We start from the raw sequence: 21,569 nt of genomic DNA on the forward strand, positions 1-21,569 counted from the left end.
TCAATCCATTTGTAGTTTTAGTTATTATAAAAATAAAACAAATTATACATTAAGTGAAGACTTATTTGTTATGAGTGAGATGATACTGAAGTTTCAAAAGATGGTGAGGCAGGGCGGGGCCAGGTGTGGATGGTGGGTGAGTAAGCGCGCCAGTAGATGTTCATACGATCCGTTGAAATTTTCTGACTGCGGTTCTAATATAAAAAGACCAAAGCCACCTGGGGCACATTATAGAAAGAAGAAGAAAGATGAGGATGAAAGGAGAAAAAAGTATAGTGGTATGTTTTTTTATGGACAAGTATCTGTCTCTGGTTTAGACTATTTGAAATGTAGTGCACAAAGCTAGCTAACTAGCTAAGCTAGTAACAAGCCAAGTTAGAACTACAAAGAGAAGCAGTACATACATAGCATTTGCTCAGTGGACAAAGGGTGGAAGTGGAACCCTAAAGGCCAGTTCAGATCATAATTTTTAGAATGTGGCAGAGAAATTGGCAGCAGTGAACTGGTTAGCTGCAGAGCATTTGAAGCCCCTGGGGACCTACCTAATCGCCAAGTCAAGTGCGCTAGTGCTTTTAGAATGTCTGGGATTCTTTTGTAAGTTGCATCTAATCTGGTTGCAACTCATTGATCTGAACTGGCCGTCAGATGTATCTTTGTTGTTCTGAACACTTGAACTTTAGAATTTATTATTTTGCAATCAACAGATGCTCTCAAGACGTTTTTGGGGAGAGGCAAAGAAGATGCTGCTGCCACTGAAGGAGAACCATCACGACTGGAATCAATCCCCTCTGAGAGTGAGTAGCCCTGTGATTCCGTTTTGGAAACAACAGTCGCTCACCCTGTGAGCACTGCGCGCGAAACAAATTATTTCAGCAGAAAGGAGACAGATCAGGCCAGTCACCAGAGTAACGCACGTTAAGGTACCTGTTGTTTGTGTGCTTGAATACGTTAATTACCTAACTACTCAGTTAAAACACAAATTATTCTCACCTCATCTAGATGTGTAACTATCAGTATTGCTGCCAAATATGTATCTCCAGTGACCAGGGGCAACTGGTGATTAGGGTCAACAGAAAGAACTGCAACAAAATTATGTTACTCATATTTCTCAAAGATTATTTCCTATAATGTATTATCTATGAATATAGCATCTTCCTAAATTGCATAAAATTTGTGTTAGGATTTTATTTCATGTTCATTGGTCCTTGCCTTGCTGCTTCAGACTGTGTTCTGCCGATTCGAGTTTGCAGTAGTAGGCCATAGGCTAAGCGTTAATGTGGGGCTAGCCCCTCTCTCACAATGCAATGTACATTGTACATTTCATCCTCGAGTACCAGTTTGAATCCCTTAATTTGGAGGAGAAACTTGAAGTAAAGTGACTTGGTGCCCATCAGCCACGGGATATTGTCATCACTCAAACTGCTGGTAAAAGTAACCGCAGGTTTAACATGGAGTGTTTTTTGAAGAAAAAGTGGCTAACGGTTAGCATAGAAAAGAAGGCACTCTCTGTTTTCCATGTCTGCTATTTCGTGGAGATGGTACAAGGTCGAGGACAGGTTACAAAGATTTGAAACATCTTTCTGAGAGGATTGTAAAACATGAGAGCAGCGGGAGTCATCTGGACAATGCTGTGAAATTGGGCTTACTTGGAAGGGTAAATGTTGCAGCCCAAGTTGACAGTGCATACAGACGCTTCATTGAGCAGCATAACAAACAGGTGGAGGAAAACAGGTATGTTCTCAGTCGGATCATAACATGTATTAAACTGTGTGGAAAATGTGAAACCACACTGCAGGGGAACGACAAGTCGGTGGACTCCCTGAATCCTGGAATATTCAGATGCATTTTCGAGACTATGGGAGGGCGATTCGAGACTTCAGAGGCACTATGACGCTCAGCCCATCTTCAAAGGGACATCTAGCACTGTACAAAACGAACTGTTAGACTGTATGTAAGTGTACAGGGAGGATTTAGCCAAGCAAGTGGACAAGACATCATTTGTTCCCATACAGGCAGATCAGACAACTGATGTCTCCTGTAAATCACAAATGGTTGTTGTGTTGCGCTACATGTTGCCTGACAATATAGTGACAGAGAGGTTTTTGGTTTTTTGTGGAAGTCAAAGATAAAACTGGACTCGGCCTCTCTAATTGCATCAAGGGTGTGCTGGAACCACTGAAGCTGGGAGAAAACCTGATTGCTCAGACTTATGATGATGCGGCTGCAATGAGTGGAAACATAAGAGGGGTACAGACGCTAATGAAAGAGACACACCCACATGCACAGTTTGTTCACTGCTATGCTCACCAGCTGAACCTGACCTTGCAGCAACTTTGTTCAGCAAGGATGAGCTTCTTGAAGGTGTTTTTTGCAGATGTAACTGCTTTTGCCACCTTTTTCTCTGGCGCTCCAAAACGTGTTGTGGCACTTGCATTCCAAGGACACCCGCTGTACGATGGAACTTCAAAGGTAGAACTGTCAATGCAGTTTTGGAAAACCGCACTGCGCTGCTCCTGTGTATGGAGGACATACGCACACAACCAGGATGGGATGAGGCCACCATAAGTGAGGCATACGGCCTGTCAATAAAACTCTGGGACCGAGCCTTTCTCCAGCTGCTGGATTTTATTTCCTTCCTCATGCCAGAAGTTGATGTTTTATACAACACTCTGCAAAAAAGGAGCATTGATGCATCTGGGATTAGCAGTGCGCTCATCCGTTTCAAGGAGAATGTCCAGAATATGCAGAAGCAAACTGATGAATGGCCTGCCACCGTTCACGATGGAACAGACGAGCCAGGCCCATGAGTATCCAACACAGTGTCGGTGATGAAAGAGGCATGAGACACAGTCATCTCCCAGGTGGAGCAGAGGTTTTCACAAAGTGACCACCTGATCTCTGCCAAGCTGGTTGACAGCTCGCTCTTCCCACAATTTGTCGTGTCATTCCCTACATCTGAGCTTGACTGTGCGGTGAAACTATGGCCTCTAGGAAACTAGGAAAAGTTTAAGTCTGAGCTGACCACTCTGTACCGCCACACTATGCTTCACACTGGTAAGACGGCCCTGTCTCTGTTAAGATCCATCCATGAGAACAACCTAGGAGGCTTTTGCTGAGACTGTCACTCTGCTGAAAATTATCATAACAACACCTATGACGACATCCGAGTCAGAGAGGAACTTTTCCATCTTGAAGAGGGTAAAAACCTTCACTAGCAATACCATGGGACAGCCGCGACTCAACACATTGGCCATGTTTTCGATCGAAAGCCAGCTGATTCAGCAGCTACATGATTTAATTCCCAAAGTCATCGAAAAGTTTGCCCAGAGAAAGAACCACCACCTTTCTCTTCAGTGAACCCTCAGCCTTGGTGAGTGAAAGCATATTTTATCATCCTGCCTTTGTGTTGCTGGTCCGTGCATTGGTCATATTTTTGTGCTGGATCGATTGATATAGATGGTGACGAGTGTCAGTGTGTCCATGCTTATCTATTAAGGTTGTTGTCATAGAATGGATCTGTATCCCTAAAAAGTTGTTGTGGCCTTCAGTGGTGTTGAGCTCATTGCTGTTCGCTTATGGCCCTGTAGGCACATTGGTTCTGAGCTTGGTTGCATTCCTAATTTAGGTTTGTAAATGTGACAGTGGTAATTTTACATGTGTGTGAGAGAGGAGAGCAATTACACAAGAAGGTCTCTCTCTCTCTCCAGTATGTGTATTACAACCCCTGGTAGAAGCAAGCCGCTCTGTCGTTAAGTGTTTTGTGGAGCCACGCTGTTTGTTGATGTGTTAATTAAACACATCAGTAACAAGTAGCTTTACTGGTATGTATCCTATATTTGGAAATGGTTTGTGGCCAACCAATTTTTTACATATAAAAACGGCACTGCCGTTGTCACTGGGTTGCTTTTAAGTGTCCTGCACCTGTGAGTGAATACTCCTTCTCCAGGAATTTCTCCATTACATTAATATCTAGGTTTGCCAAGTCACATGAAAACCCCTCTTTGAGCAGGACACTTTCTACAATCTTTTTATAAATTAGACCATATTCCTACCAAAACACAAGATTCCCTTTGTGACTAAGACTGCTGCAATCCAAAATAACATAAAAAACAGAATACATGAGTATTGAGGACAGCAAGGCAGTCTGACATGGAGTGCACTCTGTGAATTAGTCATATTGCAAAAGAGTGTTTTCAGTAGAAGCTGAAATAAGCTGGAATGTACAACACATTATTGACAGTCTGTTTTTATTATAAATCCTATTTTGAGGCCTATTTTGCATTGATGATGAATATTTTCTAATTAAAAGCTTGTATGAACTGCAACATTTTTTGACAGAAACACTTGTATCATGTGACACCATATTTGGATAATTTGATACCCCAGGGAAACATTATTGTACTCTAATAATAGTTTACCTTTTTGTTCTGACAAACATCCATCTAGGACCAAGATCAACCAAGATCTAATGAGTGTTTTTCTGCTAAACACAGAGCTGCTAAACACTATCAATATCATTACCTTTTCATTTATAAGATATTGATGGTGCTTGTTGATAATGGATGTAATGTAGTCTGGTAATGTTATACCATTAAATGTATAATCTCATATGAAGTGCATTACCACACCCTGTTTATGTTTATAGTCTTTTAATGATGCAAGTATAGTGAAATCTACTATAGAATGTACAATGATACTGTTGATCACGTCTTTGAGCCACAAGGTGGCAGCAGATCATAATAATACCTTGTCTTCCAGTTAGTACACATAAAGAACGGGTTTGTAAGTACAATGTTACTGTACATTGTTGTATGATATATTATTAACACTTATGTTGTATGTATGAACACATGTAATGTTATATAATGTTATATACTTTTTCATTACTCATTCAGTGAAATGGTAAAAGAATATAATGCCTTGAAAATATTGTGACCATCAACAACAGCTCTTCTATTTGGATGACTAAGTACTTTTTAATCTCAGGATGCTCTTACAAATGAAACATTTAATGATTTTAAATACTATGCAGTCAAACCTTAGGGGCATCTCCAGTAATGTTTTAGCATTTGACAAAACCTGGATTGGATCCTGAATAAATTAGCATCAGCTGACGTCTGATCACGATATCGGGTTTTATAACTGTCTATTGTCACGTTACTCACTTTCCTGATGGTCAGACTAGCATGGGGGTGCAAACCCAGCCACCACCCCACCCTCTCGCTGTTTGGTTTTGTGTCCTTTTGCAAGGGGATTGGTACTGAGTACTGTACGTTACACACTCAGAAATAGAAGTACCGGTGTGCACTTCAAAGGGTACAAATGCTTGTCGCTGGGGGGGAGTACCTGTTTGAGATACAATTGGGTACCCTTTAGTGTCAGTCCATTTGTGTACCTTATCAAATTGTACCAGCAAATGACCTACACACGTTTTCAATGCTGCCGGGTCCAATGCAATGGTTGAAATGGTACACGTGTTCTTTCTACCATTTCTGTTGGTCAAAAGTGCTCTTTTGTCACCATAAAGACCAGAAGTGTACCTTTGAGGGAATATTCTTCAAAAGTGTACCTATAAGTACAGAACTGGTCTTGTTTTGTACCTCCATTCATGAGTGTGTATGATCAATGCTATTAATAATATTAGTGATTTTATCGTTGGGAGTATCATAGACAGAATTTGATGACAATGAGTTACCCCAGAGGAGCAGACATTGTAGTTACAGGGCTGTGCATGGGTTCTCTAATAAATGGTTATACTAATACATGGTGATTTCTGTCTGAACTACTCCATTCAAATTCAGTTAACTTCATATTTCCCAGATTCAACTTAATCCAGTGTTGCTAACTTTAATCAACATGTACAAATACAAAGACTTGGTTTCCTGAATGCTCTTTATTGAAAATCCAAATAATATTGCAAAGCTCAAACATTATCTGTTAATCATTAAACATTTTTAATCAGTGTCTATGGTATGCTACATGAGTACAGTTATTTCTCTCTTTATGAAACAGTATTGTATATGCAGGGAAAATGTGAAAAATAAAAATACAAAATTGATGCTTATTATTCATTGCTGCATTCAGACTTCCTGATGCATTTCTCAGTGGACTTGGAGCCCACAGTGACTTTACATGAAAACTCTTTGTCCTGGTTCCATTCTGACGTGTCAATGGTCAAATAGCTGCTGAGCTGGAACGTCTTGTCATCTTGTGGTACAGCAGTACTGGTAACGATGTTACCGGTGACTGAACTCCCCCCCACGATCCAGCTGACATCAGCGTAGCCCATGGCCATCTGACTGGCCAGACACACCAGGGTGACTTTACTGGACTTCAACTGATCACTGGATGGAGAGAGGATGGTCAAGACAGGTGGAGGGAGAGTAGAGTCTGGAACAATGGATGAGAAAGAAAATAAGAAAAATTCCACATTTTGTTTTTGTCAACATAATTAAACAATATGTAGCATTTAAATATAGAAATAAAGAAAGCATTACATTTTTTCAAAAGCTAGGAACAATTAACTGAAAATGTAATGAAATTATGAAAAGAAACTCTCTATTGTCATATGTTATTTAAACAACTGTGGTTGGTAACAAACTAATTCATTATTACTTTGCAGATTATTAATTGATTTGTGTGTTTAAAATGTATTAATTAATGTGATGATTGTGGTGAAAAACTGACTAAACTTATTACTTACTAAACTAGCAAGCTTAGTTGGTGTAGGCTTTATATTCAGTTCTACATTGGATTTAATGGAGGAAAATTAAGTGTATGTTTATGATTAACTATAACAAAAGATTTGGTCTACATGGTATAATAGTAAATTATGCTTTTATGTAGATACATGTTTAACTGATTAATGCCACATGAGAGTCAACTAAATAGGACTAATTAACAGTAAATAATAATATGAGAATATCATGTTTAATGTATTAAGCATAATTGATGTATTACCAAATTCCACAAAAAACTAAATAACATAAGATTGAAAGAGGTGGTAGCCTTCTTACCAGTGACAATGAGCTTGGTTCCTTGTCCGAATACCACAATGAATCAGTTTGTATACTTGGTTGTACAAAAACCTCCTCACTCTCACTGAGAGGACAGGAACTGAAACAAGTTTTGTAGACAGTTTACATATAGTCTGTGACACCACTGAGCTTGAATTTTTTTGTCCTAGGTTAGGCTTGATTTGTGTCTGTGAAACCTGCCTTGAGTACAGAATCATATACTGTTATTCGTGTCTGGTCAATATGAATCCATTAGTTACCTTATTTACAATCCAGTCTTAACACAACAATGATAATGTCACTGTAACAAATGTTTATATAGTTTTTGTTCCTGGGCAGTAAATGTTATTTTCTAATTGCTTATGCCTCAGCAGTATAGAAAATGGTTTCCTGGGCAATCACAAGGCCGAAAACTATGTGGAGCTGGTTGAGACTCTGGTGAAGAACTACAGCACAATGGGCTGTAGGATGTCGCTTGAAGTCCATATCCTTGATGCTCAACTCGATAAATTCCACCTGTAATGAATACAGAGTCGGGGGATCCAGGCGCAGAGGTGCAGTTTATTAAACAAATGCACAAAAACGTGGAGCAGGAGTCATAGTCGGAAGCCAGGCAATAGGAATCAAACACAGTCACAAGGTAAACAGTCCGCGGAGGGCAACAGTACAGAAGGGGACAGGCAGGAGACAACGTTGTTTACTGAGAAGATAAGTTCCAAAATCAGAGACAAAACCAATACTGAAGAAGGACCAAACGCTCAGAATGCAGAATAATCGGCAATACCTCGCAATCACACATGAGAACTGAGTTGACATATATAGGGCGGTGCATGGAGATAGAAGGGAGTCCACAGGTGATACAGCTACAGCTCATCCAGGGCCAACCTAAAAAGCGGCTTCAAGATGGCTGAAAATGACCATAAACCATGGATTGAGGAGCACTTCAACAACAACTCCAAACCCTCAACGCATGTGGCATCCAAGCCATCACAGACTACTGGCCAAAGAACCTCACCCCCACGGCGACGTTTCCTTCACTGACAAGTTAAACAGGTTCTACGCCCACTTTGACAGGGACAACAAAGAGCCAGCAATTAAAGCTGAACCCCCCCCCCAGACGTCTTTGAAAGACTAGTTCTGGCCCACCTTAAGTCCTATCTCCCCCCAACACTGGATCCCTACCAGTTGGCCTACAGGTCAAACAGGTCGACAGAGGGCACCATCTCCACAGCGGTACACTCTGCCCTGACCCACCTGGCAAAACCAACATCCATGTGAGAATGCTGTTGATAGACTTCAGCCCAGCATTCAACATGGTCATCCCCTCTAGGCCGGTCAACAAACCCCATGACCTGGGGATCAGCCTCTCTCTCTGCAACTGGACTTTGGACTTCCTAACCAACAGACCCTAGTCTATCAGGTTAGACAACTTCACCTCCTCCACCCTGATCCTGAACACTGGTGTTCCACAAGGCTGTGTGCTGAGTCCCCTCCTGTACTCCCTCTTCACCCACGACTGCGTTCCTGTACACAGTTCCAACATCATCAAGTTCACTGACGACACCACAGTGGTAGGCCTGATTAGGGACAATTATGAGTCAGCCTAAAGGGTGGAGGTCAAGTGCCTGGCAGCATGGTGCGCTGACAACAACCTGGCCCTCAATGCAAAGAAGACCAAGGAGCTCATTGTGGATTATTGAGGAAGTCTAAAGGCTGCAGTCACACCCCAGTTCTCATTGATGGTACTGAGGTGGAGTGTGTCCAGCTTCAAAAACTCAAAAATCAAAAGATGTTGTCATCATTATCATAGTTCTTTATTGCCAATGTATCATCAATACTCTTGTACAGAGATTTTCAAACAACATACATTTTGTAAAATCTTCCTGTCTTTCCTGTTTATCCAAATGACAAACAGATTATTTCATCAATATGCAAATAGACTTTATACCTGCCTTCCTCTGTACATCAAAGGTTGTCAAAAAAGTTAACATTACCAAAAACAGAAAACAAAGCCAACATGTCAGTGAAGACAGTTTCCTACACAATCAAAAGATACTGAACGAAACTCTGACAGGAAGAGGTCTGGCAGACCCAAAGCCACAACAGAATCAGAAGACAGGTTTCTGAGAGTCAACAGCTTGTGTGATAGGTGACTCACTGGACAACAGCTTCAAGATGTGATGGTAATTCCATCGATCCACACTATTAAAGGAGTAAGAAACAGAGACAAAATTATCTTGCCACAATTTAACAGTTTATTAATTATTTGCAAATAAGAGAGACGCGTCAAACGCTTACAAACATAATCGTCAGATGAGTATCTAAATTAGTACAGGACAATCATCAGTATATAAGGGAGGAAAAGGGTTGTGGTAAGATGCTGCCCATCTGTCTTATGTCAATGCAACACATTCCCTTTGTCCTATCACACAAGTCACATGCTGTCCTCCCCCACCTTATCCTTCCTACCATAATGTTTACAGTTGTGTTTACCTAAAGGGGAAAGCTATCCTCCCCCACATGGGTTACCCTTTCAACTGTAGGAGAAGACTCACAGCATCTGGACAAACAACAGATTTACGATTAACCCTATAATCTACTGTTACAAATCAAGAATGCCCCCTAGGACAAACACCAGATCCCCTCTCTCACACTCCTCTACCTATCTAAACATGGATACTCAGTACAGTAGTAACTCATTCATACATGCATAAGACCAAGAATACATCAGTTTAAGAATTTCACAAAACAAAGCACAGCTTAACACTGGTCAAACTAAGCAAGTCTCAGTTTAAACTATGAAGACTTCAAGCTGCAGGTTTGACAGGTTGAGCTGCAGTAAGAAAGCCATAAGAAAAAGGGTTTCCTGGGCCATGAAGCATCAGTGGACACTGACAGAAGACTGGAAGAAGGTCTTATGGACAAATATGAAATCTTCGGTTCATCATGCAGATTTGTTTTATGGTGTTGAGTAGGTGAAAGGAGGGTTCCTCGGTTTGTGACACCAACTCTCAAACATAAAAGAAGAAGCATGACGGTCTGGGGCTCTTTTGCTGGATCCAAAGTTGGTGTCTTTGGCGCTTATGGTTCTGTTAAACAAGTGTGCTGTGGTGGGTTCGAAAAGCCCCACCAAATAACGAACAAGTCAAGAAATGCAAATGCATAGGTAGTCAAAAAATACCTAGTAATTCCCCTGTCTATGCCACGTAAATAACGTGAATATTTTTGGGAAAGGAGAGTCCGTACTATCAGCGTTGATCATAGTGTGGCACTGTATGCCATCCTCCAGTAGTACTGTATAAATACCACAGGGGTAAATGTGGACTGCACCCCTTGACCGTATGCTTTGAAATTAATATATCATGAGCTGAGATAGTTATGGACACCATCAAGAAATAATAATATGACCAATGCCTGTGATCAGAATGTACAGAAAGGGGGAAAAAGTGTTCTGGCTATACAGGATGGATTTTAAGAAAGTCGCACATGTGAAAAATATTGAGAATGACAGAAGGAAAGTTGGTTTGTTGGCCGAGCGAAGACAAATAAGGGAGAAAGTCAAGACAAAAAGGATGTTGGAACACAAGTCATTCTGTCCACTTGCAGCGGCAAGCAAAGATGTCCTGTTTTTGGGATCCAGGAGTCAAAGATTCACTGACGATGAAAGGAACTGTACATGACCTCTTGTAATCATTGATTAGCATCCCACCAAAACTCTTAAGCAATTAGACCTTGTGGGAAAGAACTGATCACTCTTTCCTGGAACAACTAGTCATACTTAATTAAATACAAATTCAAAAATTAGTTTACTTAGGTGGTAAATAACATTTTTGTAATAGGCATACAAGAAACAGGCACAGAGCTACACCAGGGCTAGGGGTTAGCCATGACACAAATCTGAATTGCCCCATTTAAGGCCCCCTCAAGAATTGTAGTATTTATTTATTTTTAAATAAATAAATATGTAAATTTTAATTAACAGCCATTCTCTTAGTACCCCCATGTATTGATCAAGCTCCCCCTTAGCACCAGTAGAGAAACAATCTTGGCACCGTGCCTGCCAAGAAAATAGCCTGTTTTTGTTTTGGTAAACTAGTGCTGAAAGCATCTACTGCATGTCTGTCGATTCAGAAGGGGCCCACCACAGGCTTTTGAAAATGGGGTTGAGGCCCTCCACCAAACTGAGATTTTGAGCTCTGAGCTGGAACACGTGGGGAGACCTAAACTAAAGGAGAAATTAGACATTTGTAATGGGATATAATAGTAATTTTCTAATCGGATGAAATATAATATTAAAGGTTTCTTTCAAAAAGATAAAATATTTGGTTTCCGCACTCAATGTCTGGATACAGGGTGATTGGTAGAGTGAATAGATACACATGGGTAAACTTAAAAGTTAAGTAAAACACACAGTGTCCCATGAAGGCTGAATTTGAATCCAATATCTCATATGCTTAGGGTGAAAATGTAAAAAAGCAAGTTTATTCCTCACTATAAAATGTAATATTCTATTTTATATACTGAATTGGGTTTGGTTAAATAATGTAGTTTTTGTTTGTGTTTCTATCACTACTGAGATGTTATTTGTGTTTTAAAGAATAAAGGCTGATACTTGGTAATGGAGTCAAGACTGCATTTCATTGTATTAGAATTGTACAGTTCAATTACATTAATGTTGAATAAAAAAATTGGAGTGTAAAAGTGTATGAATCTATGCTTGTTATATTTAGATAACAACAGAACATCTGTTTGTCCGTACACAGAAAGTCACGCTCAGTCAAAGCATGACAGTAAGCAGCCAATGGGCTTACAGTATTGTGTTGTTTATTCTGGACTGCGATGGCTATAAAGTTATGGACGACCGGAAGTTTCTTTGAGAGTTTGTAAGGCCGAGTTTGTAAGCTGTAACATTGAGTCTATAACATCATGAACAATAGACTATCAAATGCTGCAATAAATAACTGAATTACTGTCTGTTGTGGAAATTTCTCTAACCAATGTATTCTCACTGATTAAAGGACTGAGTCCCCTTATTCAAATTAGAAAAGGAATGTGGGGGATCTGGTATTTGCCAAGGGGGCATCATTGACTGGTATCAGCAGATTAAATGGTTACTCTTTATCTCCTCATCTGTATAACTCATCTATTGTCTGTCCGGGTTCAGTTGGAACTCTTAGAATGGAGGAAGTTACCTATGGGGGGAAGGAGAGCTTGTCCTTTGTGTGAAGCTTAGGAAGTATGGTCAGTTGTCCCTTTAGGTAAACACAACAGTAAACATTATGGCAGGAAGGATAAGGTGGGGGAGGACAGCATGTGACTTGTGTGATAGGACAAAGGGAATGTGTTGTATTGACATAAGACAGATGGGCAGCATCTTACCACAACCCTTTTCCTCCCTTATATACTGATGATTGTACTGTACTAATTTAGAGACTCCTCGGATGATTATGTTTGTAAGCGTTTGACGCGTCTCTCTTATTTGCAAATAATAATAAAACTGTTAGAATGTGCCAAGAGCATTTTGTCTCTGTTTCTTACTCCTTTAAGAGTGTCGATCGAACATTCTAACAGTTGTATTAATTATTTGCAAATAAGAGAGATGTGTCAAACGCTTACAAACATAGCCAACTGATCTTACTTCCCCAGAAGGACCACATTCCTTTTGTTCTATTACTACCTAGACTTCACACAAGGAGCAAGCTATCCTTTAACTCTGTGGAGTCCTTTAGCTTTCTGGGCACCACCATTGCCTGGACCTGAAGTGGGAGCTGACCATCCCCTCGCTAACAAACAAAGCTCAGCAAAGGATGTACTTCCTGCGGCAGCTGAAAAAGCACTGCCATCATACAGTCCATCGTGACCTCCTCTATCACAGTCTGGTACGCTGCAGTGAATCAGAGTCCATCCTGACCTCCACCATCACAGTCTGGTACGCTGCAGTGAATCATAGAGTCCATCCTGACCTCCTCCATCACAGTCTGCAGAGAGGGTGATCGGCTGCAATCTGCTTCAGGACCTTCAGAACGCGGAGGCGAGTGGCAAAGATTGGGGCAGATCCCACTCACCCTGTAAATTTACTATTCAGAACTCTACCCTCTGGCAGAAGGCAGAGGTCTCTAAGGACCAAAACCTCTCGCCACAAGAAGAGTTTCTTTCCTACTGCAGTAGGCCTCAAGAACATGCCCTCGTAGCCTAGCTGACTATAGCCAACTGCTCACATATACACACAACCCTCAACTGGACAAATCTACAAGTCCTCCCGACATACACACACAAACCTCAACTGGACAATTCTTGCACCTTACATATTTTGTAGTTTATTTTTTATTAATTTATTAATACTACTTTTTTAAGTCTACTGTTCTTGTTCTAATTTGTTTTTATTTCTTTTGTACAAAATTGCTGCACCATAGGACGAGAACAAATTCGTAGTTTCTTGTTAAACTTACTTGGCAATACAACTCTTTCTGATTCTAAAGTCCCTGATCTGTTAGTAGACAGAGTGAATCTCTGTGTGGATGGGATGTTTCAGTTCCTGTCCTCTGTTGTGGAAATTGCTCTAACCAATGTATTTTCACTGATTAAATGGAGAGCCATCCAGTGTGATCGGGGGAAGGGCAGCTGGGTTTCTCCTGAAGTCCACTATCATCTCCACTGTCTTTAGGGAGTTGAGCTCCAAGTTGTTCTGACTGCACCAGGACACCAGATGGTCAATCTCCCACCTGTAGGCGGACTCGTCTCTCTCAGCAATAAGTCTGATGAGAGTGGTGTCCTCCGCAAACTTCGGGAGCTTGACAGAGTGGTGACTGGAAGTGCAGCTGTTTGTGTACAGGGAGAAGATTAGGGGGGACAGGACACAGCCTTGAAGGGAGCTGGAGCTGATGGTCCGGGGGTCAAACAGGGGCTTCCCCAGCTTCTCGTGATGCCTCCTGTTGGACAGGAAGGCTGTGATCCACCTGCAAGTGGACTTGGGCACTCGCAGTTAGGAGAGCTTGTCTTTGAGCAAAGCGGGAATTATGGTGCTGAATGCAGATTTGAAGTCCACAAACAGGATTCTGGCGTAGGTTCCAGGGGAGTCCAGATGTTGGAGGATGAAGTGAAGAGCCATGTTGACCGCATCATCCACAGACCTTTTGGCTCTGTAGGCAAACTGCAGTGGGTCTAGTAGAGGGTCGGTGATGGTCTTGAGGTGGGACAGTACAAGGCACTCAAATGACTTTATAACCACAGGTCCAGGCAACAGGTCTGTAGTCATTAAGTCTGGTGATCCTTGACATCTTGGGGTCTGGGATGATGGTGGAGGATTTGAAACATTCAGTTTTGCAGCATGTCACCAGTAGGGCGTTAACAATGTCAGTAAACACAGCAGAATGTTGATCTGCATAGTGCATTAGGATGGATGGGGAGACACCGTCAGGCACTGCTGTTTTGTGGGGGTTCTGTCTCTAATAGTCTGTTAACATCCCCCTCCAGGGTTGCAAGTTCCATTGTACTGGCAGAGGTGGGGATGAATGGGATTATGGTGTATGGATCCCAGTGGTAGGGGTGATTGGGATGGGTGATGGTGAATGGGGTTGGTGCTAATGGCCGGACACACAGGGAGAAGGTATACTGTCAGAACTGCCATTTTTTCTTCCAAATCTGAATTAGAACTCATTCAGGTTGTTGGCAAGTTACAGGTCATTAATGGAGTGGGGGGGGGGTTTAGGCTTCTAGTTGTTAATTTATTCGAGGTGTCTCCAAACAGAAGCAGATTCGTTGGTTGAGAACTGTTGTTTTAGTTTCTCTCCATATAGGCACTTGGCTTCCTTCACTGCCTTACCAAAGCTGTATTTAGCCTCTCTGTATCTGTCTCTGTCACCGCTCCTGAATGCCTCCTCCTAATTCACTCTATAAAGACAAACACTGTAGAATTTCATCACATTCTGGTATTTAGATTGGGTCCATATAAATACATGAACTAAAGCACAATCCAAATGATGATGATGATGATCAAATAAAAAAAAGCCAAATCTCTATATTTTTCACCACTTTCTCTTAATATAGTGATTGATGGGCCGTCCATCTCCAGACCTCCAGTTAATTTATATACTTTATTTGTTTATAGGTTGATATTATAATAAATGAAACAATTGCTCTTTACTACAGTTCACTTGTCTGTTAAACATAAAGCAGAAGTGAGTGTATTTGATGAGGAGGTTTTTGTCATGGTGTTTATCACTGTGATACGTACTCATTAGCAGAGCCGTCCAATGTCTTACAGTAATACACTGCTGAGTCTGACTCCTCCACATTATTGATGATAAACTGATAATCACTTTGAGACTGATGATTACATGTGAATTTAGGAGAGGAGAAACCAGAACCGTATTTTACAGAACTGTAGCTATGGTGGTAATATAACACAAACCGTGGAACTCCTCCTTGTACGTGTTTATACCAAAAAGCAATCTTGCCATCACCCCCTGTGTTACAGTCCAGAGTGACCATCTCTCCTTTCCTCAATGTCACAACAGGAGGCTTCTGTGTCACTACAACCACACCACTGACACCTGGGAAATAAGATGACATGTAGTGAAGAGAAACATACACACTCATTATTAATAAAACATTAATTAAAACCTCCAGTAAGTCAGACTCCTTACATGTTAGAGCAGTGATGAGAGTGCAGAGTGTCCCCAGCATGTTGTCAGTGTGTGATGTGAACAACCCTTACTGTCCAGATGAGAGATGAACAGGTTGGAGTGTGAGGAGAGGAGAGACTGAAGGACCCACCTATAAGGAGACAGGGAGGGGGGACCAGGGGGAGGGGCCTCTATAGGTAACCTATAAGGAGACAGGGAGGACCAGAGGGAGGGGCCTCTATAGGTAACCTATTAGGAGACAGACAGGGAGGACCAGAGGAAGGTCATCATTATATATAACATATGTCACCAGTTTTTATTAACATGACAAAACTTAAACAATACAAGGACAACACAAATACAACCAATTTGGCCATTTATTATACACAGCGTGCACAATTATTAGGCAAGTGAGTATTCTGATCGTGTCATTATTTCTACGCACATTTTCCAACTCCAAACCAAATTAACTTGAATGCTTATTGGATTGAAACATTTTCAGGTGATATTTATTTGTGTAATGAGGGAGGGTGTGGTGAAAGTGAATTACACCTTATATCAAGGTGTGCAAAATTATTAGGCAGCTTCATGACGTCAGGTAAAATGGGCCAAAAAAGAGGTTTAACTGACACTGAAAAGTCAAATGTTGTAAAATGCCTTTCAGACGGATGCAACACTCTTAAAATAGCTAAACTATTGAGGCGTAACCACCAGACAATCAAATGTTTTGTTGCGAATAGTCAACTGGGGTGCAAAAAATTTATGAGGAAGAAAAGATGCAAATTAACTGCAAAAGACACACAAAGCTACCAGGAACCCATTATCCTCTAGTGCCACCATATTCCAGAACTACAACCTATCTGGAGTGTCCAGAAGTTCAAGTTGTCAAGTGCTGAGACATGGCCAAGGTCAAGAAGACTGAATGAAGACCACCACTGAATAAGATTCAGAAGTTGAACCGTATAGATTGTGCAAAGAAATACCTGAAGACAGATTTTTCAAAGGTTTTATGGACAGATGAAATGAGAGTGAGTCTTGATGGACCAGATGAATGGGCCCGTGGCTGGATCACTAATGGACCCAGGGCACCACTTCAGTCAGGCACCAGCCAGGTGGAGGAGGGGTACTGGTATGGGCTGCTATCATTATGCATGAGGTAGTAGGATCTTTTGGGGTTGAAGATGGACTGAAACTGAAACTCCCATACCTACTGACAGTTTCTGGAAGATATCTTCTTCAAGCAATGGTACAGGAAGTATTCTTCAACTTTCAAGAAGGCCATGATCTTCATGCAGGACAATGCTCCATCACATGCATCCAAGTACTCCACTGTGCTAGCAAGCAAGGGCCTCAAAGACACCCGAATAATGACCTGGCCCGCTTCCTCTCCTGACTTTAATCCTATTGAGCATTTGTGGGCCCTTCTCAAACGTGAGATTTACAGTCAGGGAAGACAATAAATCTCTTTGAACAGCATTTGGGAGGCTGTGGTTGCTTCTTCAGCAAAAGTTGATCGTGAACAGATCAAGAAACTGACAGACTCGGAGGATGGAAGGCTCATGGCAGTTATTGAACAGCAGTGTGGTTATATTGATCACTGAGTATTTTTGAAAATACACTAATTTTAATTAATTGTCATTTTGTGTTACTTATTTGTTAGTTTAGTTGCCTAATAATTCTGTACACCAATTTTTGCCTAATAATTCTGCACACTTATGTATTCCCCTGAGAAAGATCAAAACTCACATTTTCTTGTACAATGTGCAGAATTATATAATGTGTAGTCGTCTCTTAATTATTTCCGGAGCTGTATATTCCCCTGAGAAGGATCAAAACTCACTTTTCTTTTGTGAAACATTCAGCTTTGAGTTTCAATTATATTTTGGATTGAAATAAAGCATTGTGATTGTTCAACTATAAAATAAATCTTGAGAAATACGATGTGCCTAATAATTGTAATTGCAGCTGTAATTGTGCACAGAGTGTAACTGCATGTAACCAACCCCATCCGCCAAAGATATTGGTTGGCCAGTCCCCCAGCCATGGCCAATAGGGAGTCTGTCAACAATTAATCAAAAGGTTTCTTCATCATTATCAAAGTTCATTATTGTCAAGGCATAATCTAAACTCTAGTACCAACGTTTTCAAAAAGGGTTCAGAGAAAATTAACCAAATATTTTCTGTTGTTAAATCTTGACCAATCTTTCTGTCTTTCCTATTCATCCCAATGAAAATCCAAATATTTCATCAATATGCAAATAGACTTTACACTGCCTTTCTCACTCTGTACACCAAAGGTGGTGCCTTATCATTGAAGGACATTAATAGGGGTCATCGACCCATTTAATTTTATTTCTGCCTGCAGGTGAACAGGGCCCGATTATGAATTTACTTAGGGGCTCAAATGACTAGAGCTGGCCCAGATTAGAAAACATATGAAAATGGAATAATGAGTAGATTTGCAGTACATGTTCCTTTGGATTGGATAACAACATTTTATAGGGGGTCCTCGTCTAGGGGCTCAAATTATGAATGGGTTCTTGATAGTAATAAACATGACATCCATGCTCTAGTAAATGTTACCAAACTCATGCTGTAGTGAATGTATACTGTTTTCCTCCAAAACTATATCTAAGTAGCAGGTTTCATTATTGTTGTGTTTGTGAGTCCATCACTCATATTCCACCTCCATAACTGGAGTTTAATACAAACTGATCTGAACCACATTACCACGGTTCTATAGAGGAACAGAGGTTCTATAGAGGAACAGAGGTTCAATAGTCTACTCTTCTGGAAATGTGAAGGTCTCAAGAGAGGCTGGGGAAGTCCCTGTCTAACACATCAACATACATACACACCATTCTGAGAGGAGACGAGAACCTCTTAATTTGCATGAATCTATATATAATGAGATGAGGAAAGCAGGTGGGTCGGCAAAGAGTGGGAGGGGTGTTAAGCAACATATCACTTTGTGTAACTCCGTGTCAGAGTGAGAACACGTCCCTGCTGAATAACTGATAAATACAGATAGAAGATATGAAACCATCAGTTTGTCTTTTAGTGGGACTGAAAACAGTGGTCTACAGACAGCTGTGTCTGTTGTAAAGTACATGTATATCTTTATTCAGTCATTATAAATATTCACAAAACTACAACAAAAATACACGGTGTGAAACATTTGATAGCAATACACCTCAGAGAATGACATGACATGTTAACAACTGTAACACAGTAATCTAGAGACGATCCTGTGAAGGTCTAGAGTGTTGTTGCCTCACCAGTGTTGTGGTCCCACAGGGTGAGACAAAACATATTCACTCACTCCTTTAATAAGTCCATCTGAAAAAAAACATCAGTAGTAAATGAAGGGTATAATGTGTCAGAATGGTAATTTATGAGGAGGGAGGGACTTCCAGATTGATGTGAAAGGTGGGCGGGACATCCGGTAGGGTGGGACTTGTGTGATGTATGGACTTCCTGTATACGGGTGGGACTTCTGGAGTGACGTATGCATGTCCGGTGACTTTGTAATTTATGATTACATTGATGTGTCAGTGTTTGATGTTTTACAGCGACTGATGACAGCGGTAAGATGAATGGTGTTCAACAAAAGGGTGAAAGAGTCCAGCAGTTCTATAAACCCCCCGGGGGGGTCATCTGTTACAACAGATGACCTACAACCGGTGGTGGTTAACCTTTCATGTTTTATGGGGTGATTGACATGGTCTGTGTATTTAAACCATGCAGACAACGGTGATGGTCATTCAGTATTTTCTGAGTAAACTTACCTACACAATACAAAACATGGCGGATTGTGCAGCGATCAATGTTTTGGGTGAAACACTGTTGAAAGCTAACATATTAAACACAGCTCAGTGATTTGGTAAGAAATTACAAATGGACAGCAGAGATGCAATCAACATGCCAGCAAAAAAAAAAACAATGCCGAGTTTAACCCGAATCCATCAACTACACCAGGATATGTTCGCATAGGAATGGGAATTAGACAATGGTCGGGTCGGTGGATACATTTTCAGCCCAGAGCTATCAGAGGTTGCAATTTATGAATTACCCGAAGCATTCCACCAGCATACCCAACAAGAAGCTACCATTTGGTTGACCGGATTGGTGATCAGCTAGGACCTCTTAATCTGTCATACCTTTCAAATGCTAACAAGAGTTCTCACAAAAGGGACAAACACCTTGCATCAAAAGTTTTAAAGATCATCAAAGCAACATTGGGTATGATTCTGGAAAATGTTGTTGGGGCTATTCTCCACAAAGCATGCATCAGATATGAAGTGGACCACCCGAGCCAGAGAAGACATTCTTGCCTCGATCCACCTGATAATGTTTTTGAGACCCATTATGATGACATCGTGGAGACAATTTTAACACAGCGACTGAAACATGTGTTGGTCAAGTCTTTGAACGCATCGGGGTTGCATGCACTGATGACCGATGTTCAAGTGGCCGCTGAGAACTTTCTGCATGAGCTCAAGTTGGAGCCGAACATCACACAGAGATTAAGTGAGAAATTTAATGAGGATGCTGTATGCGACGCAGTGGCGTCATGGTGCGACGAAAGCAAAGAATCTGTTGTATAAGGATGGGTAACTTCAGTTCTTGTGTTAACATGTGTATAAACAAGCCCTATGAAAAATCTGAATGTTTGTGTACATTTTCTGTGTATATTTTCTGAATTTGGTTGTTTATTCAATCTTTGACTCCATTATCGAAGTGTCAAACTGGCAACAAGTCATGGTTGACTACTATTAGGATACAACAATTATTCAAGGTAAAACTGTCCTGGTTCTGGTATCCTTCTTTCTCCCACTTCTGGCCACACTCGCTCTTACACACGCGCACACACGCACACTCCCAATGACGCACACACACAACCACATGCACCTTCATTCACCCTCAGCTGTTTCTTATTGCAACCAGTGATCGTGCTAATTCTCCCACACCTGTTTTCTCTCCCCCCCCTGATTGTGTTTGCTACTTCTAGCTCTCCTTTTCCCTGCTTCTTTGCCAGATTATTCCGTGAGTTTCCTATGCAAGAGGCGCTCCCTTTCACCTGTTTGTTTCCCTTCCTGCCTGAGTCCTGTCTGGATCTGCTGTATCCTGTGAGACCCGAGACTATACGCCGCTAGACCTGGACCTTTTGCTGTACCCTGCTTCTGTTTCTGGAATATCTCTGTAGTTTGCCTAACGCCCGTATCGACGGCAGTTTCTGTTTGTTATTTATAGAAGAGGATTTCTGTTCACCTGGACTGTTACTCTTTTATTATTAAAGACATTGCATTATTACATTTCGCTTTTGGGTCCTTTCTCACCTATTATAACAAAAACATACACTTTGACAATGAATCACAAATGCAGTAGGGGCTACAAAGATAGCTTTGGTTGGTTGATAACCAGTTGCTGGGGGAATGGCTAAATCTTCCATTGTTTCGCCAGACGTTTGTTTATACAAATTGATTTTACACCTTACAAGTGCAAATGGAATAGTTGTAAAAGGCATGTTGAGAAATGCAATGGCATCTAAAAACATCCCCCACCCGAACGGCCTTCTACCGTCAGCAATTCTATAGGTTGCTGTCACACTTTTAACCAGATCCAACAGGTGTGAGCCCTTGATTATCTCTCCTTTGAAAACGAATTCACCATTTGAATTCCATGAAGTCAATCATCTTTAGGCCTGTGCATTCTATTAAGAATATTCTTCCTACGCCTCGCAGGCACATTATCCAAAATTTCTTCAACAAGGTTAACATTTTGGTCAACAGTTTGCTTAGTCTCAGTCATGTTTACTACAAACCTGATTCCAAAAAAGTTGGGACACTGTACAAATTGTAAGTAAAAAAAATCTCATAAACTTATATTTAATTCACAATAGAATACAGATAACATATCGAATGTTGAA

At 41.0% G+C, this 21,569-nt stretch overlaps 1 protein-coding gene and 1 long non-coding RNA gene across 3 annotated transcripts in view; one reads left to right on the forward strand and one right to left on the reverse strand.

Moving 5' to 3' along the window:
• The window catches only part of LOC105029061 (immunoglobulin lambda-1 light chain-like), a 40,865-nt gene extending 25,038 nt beyond the window's left edge, over positions 1-15,827 (reverse strand). The window contains exons 1-4 of one of the 2 annotated variants that reach the window (XM_029123086.2): positions 15,662-15,827; positions 15,246-15,568; positions 7,017-7,050; positions 5,886-6,390 (exon numbers count right to left, since the gene is read on the reverse strand). In XM_029123086.2, coding sequence (XP_028978919.2) covers positions 6,065-6,390; positions 7,017-7,050; positions 15,246-15,568; positions 15,662-15,701 — 723 coding nt within the window. In that variant the 5' untranslated portion in view covers positions 15,702-15,827 and the 3' untranslated portion in view covers positions 5,886-6,064. Of the gene's footprint in view, positions 1-5,885; positions 6,391-7,016; positions 7,051-15,245; positions 15,569-15,661 lie in introns of those variants that run through there. The other variant, XM_029123085.2, reaches the window with a different exon arrangement.
• LOC109616279 lies at positions 174-20,961 on the forward strand. The gene is made up of 3 exons (XR_002197389.2): positions 174-278; positions 705-794; positions 20,652-20,961. It is a non-coding gene; the product is annotated as an uncharacterized LOC109616279 (long non-coding RNA).
• Positions 20,962-21,569: the final 608 nt, after the last annotated feature.

The sequence above is a fragment of the Esox lucius genome, chromosome 11 (genome assembly GCF_011004845.1).
Source record: "Esox lucius isolate fEsoLuc1 chromosome 11, fEsoLuc1.pri, whole genome shotgun sequence".
NCBI classification, from domain to species: domain Eukaryota; kingdom Metazoa; phylum Chordata; class Actinopteri; order Esociformes; family Esocidae; genus Esox; species Esox lucius.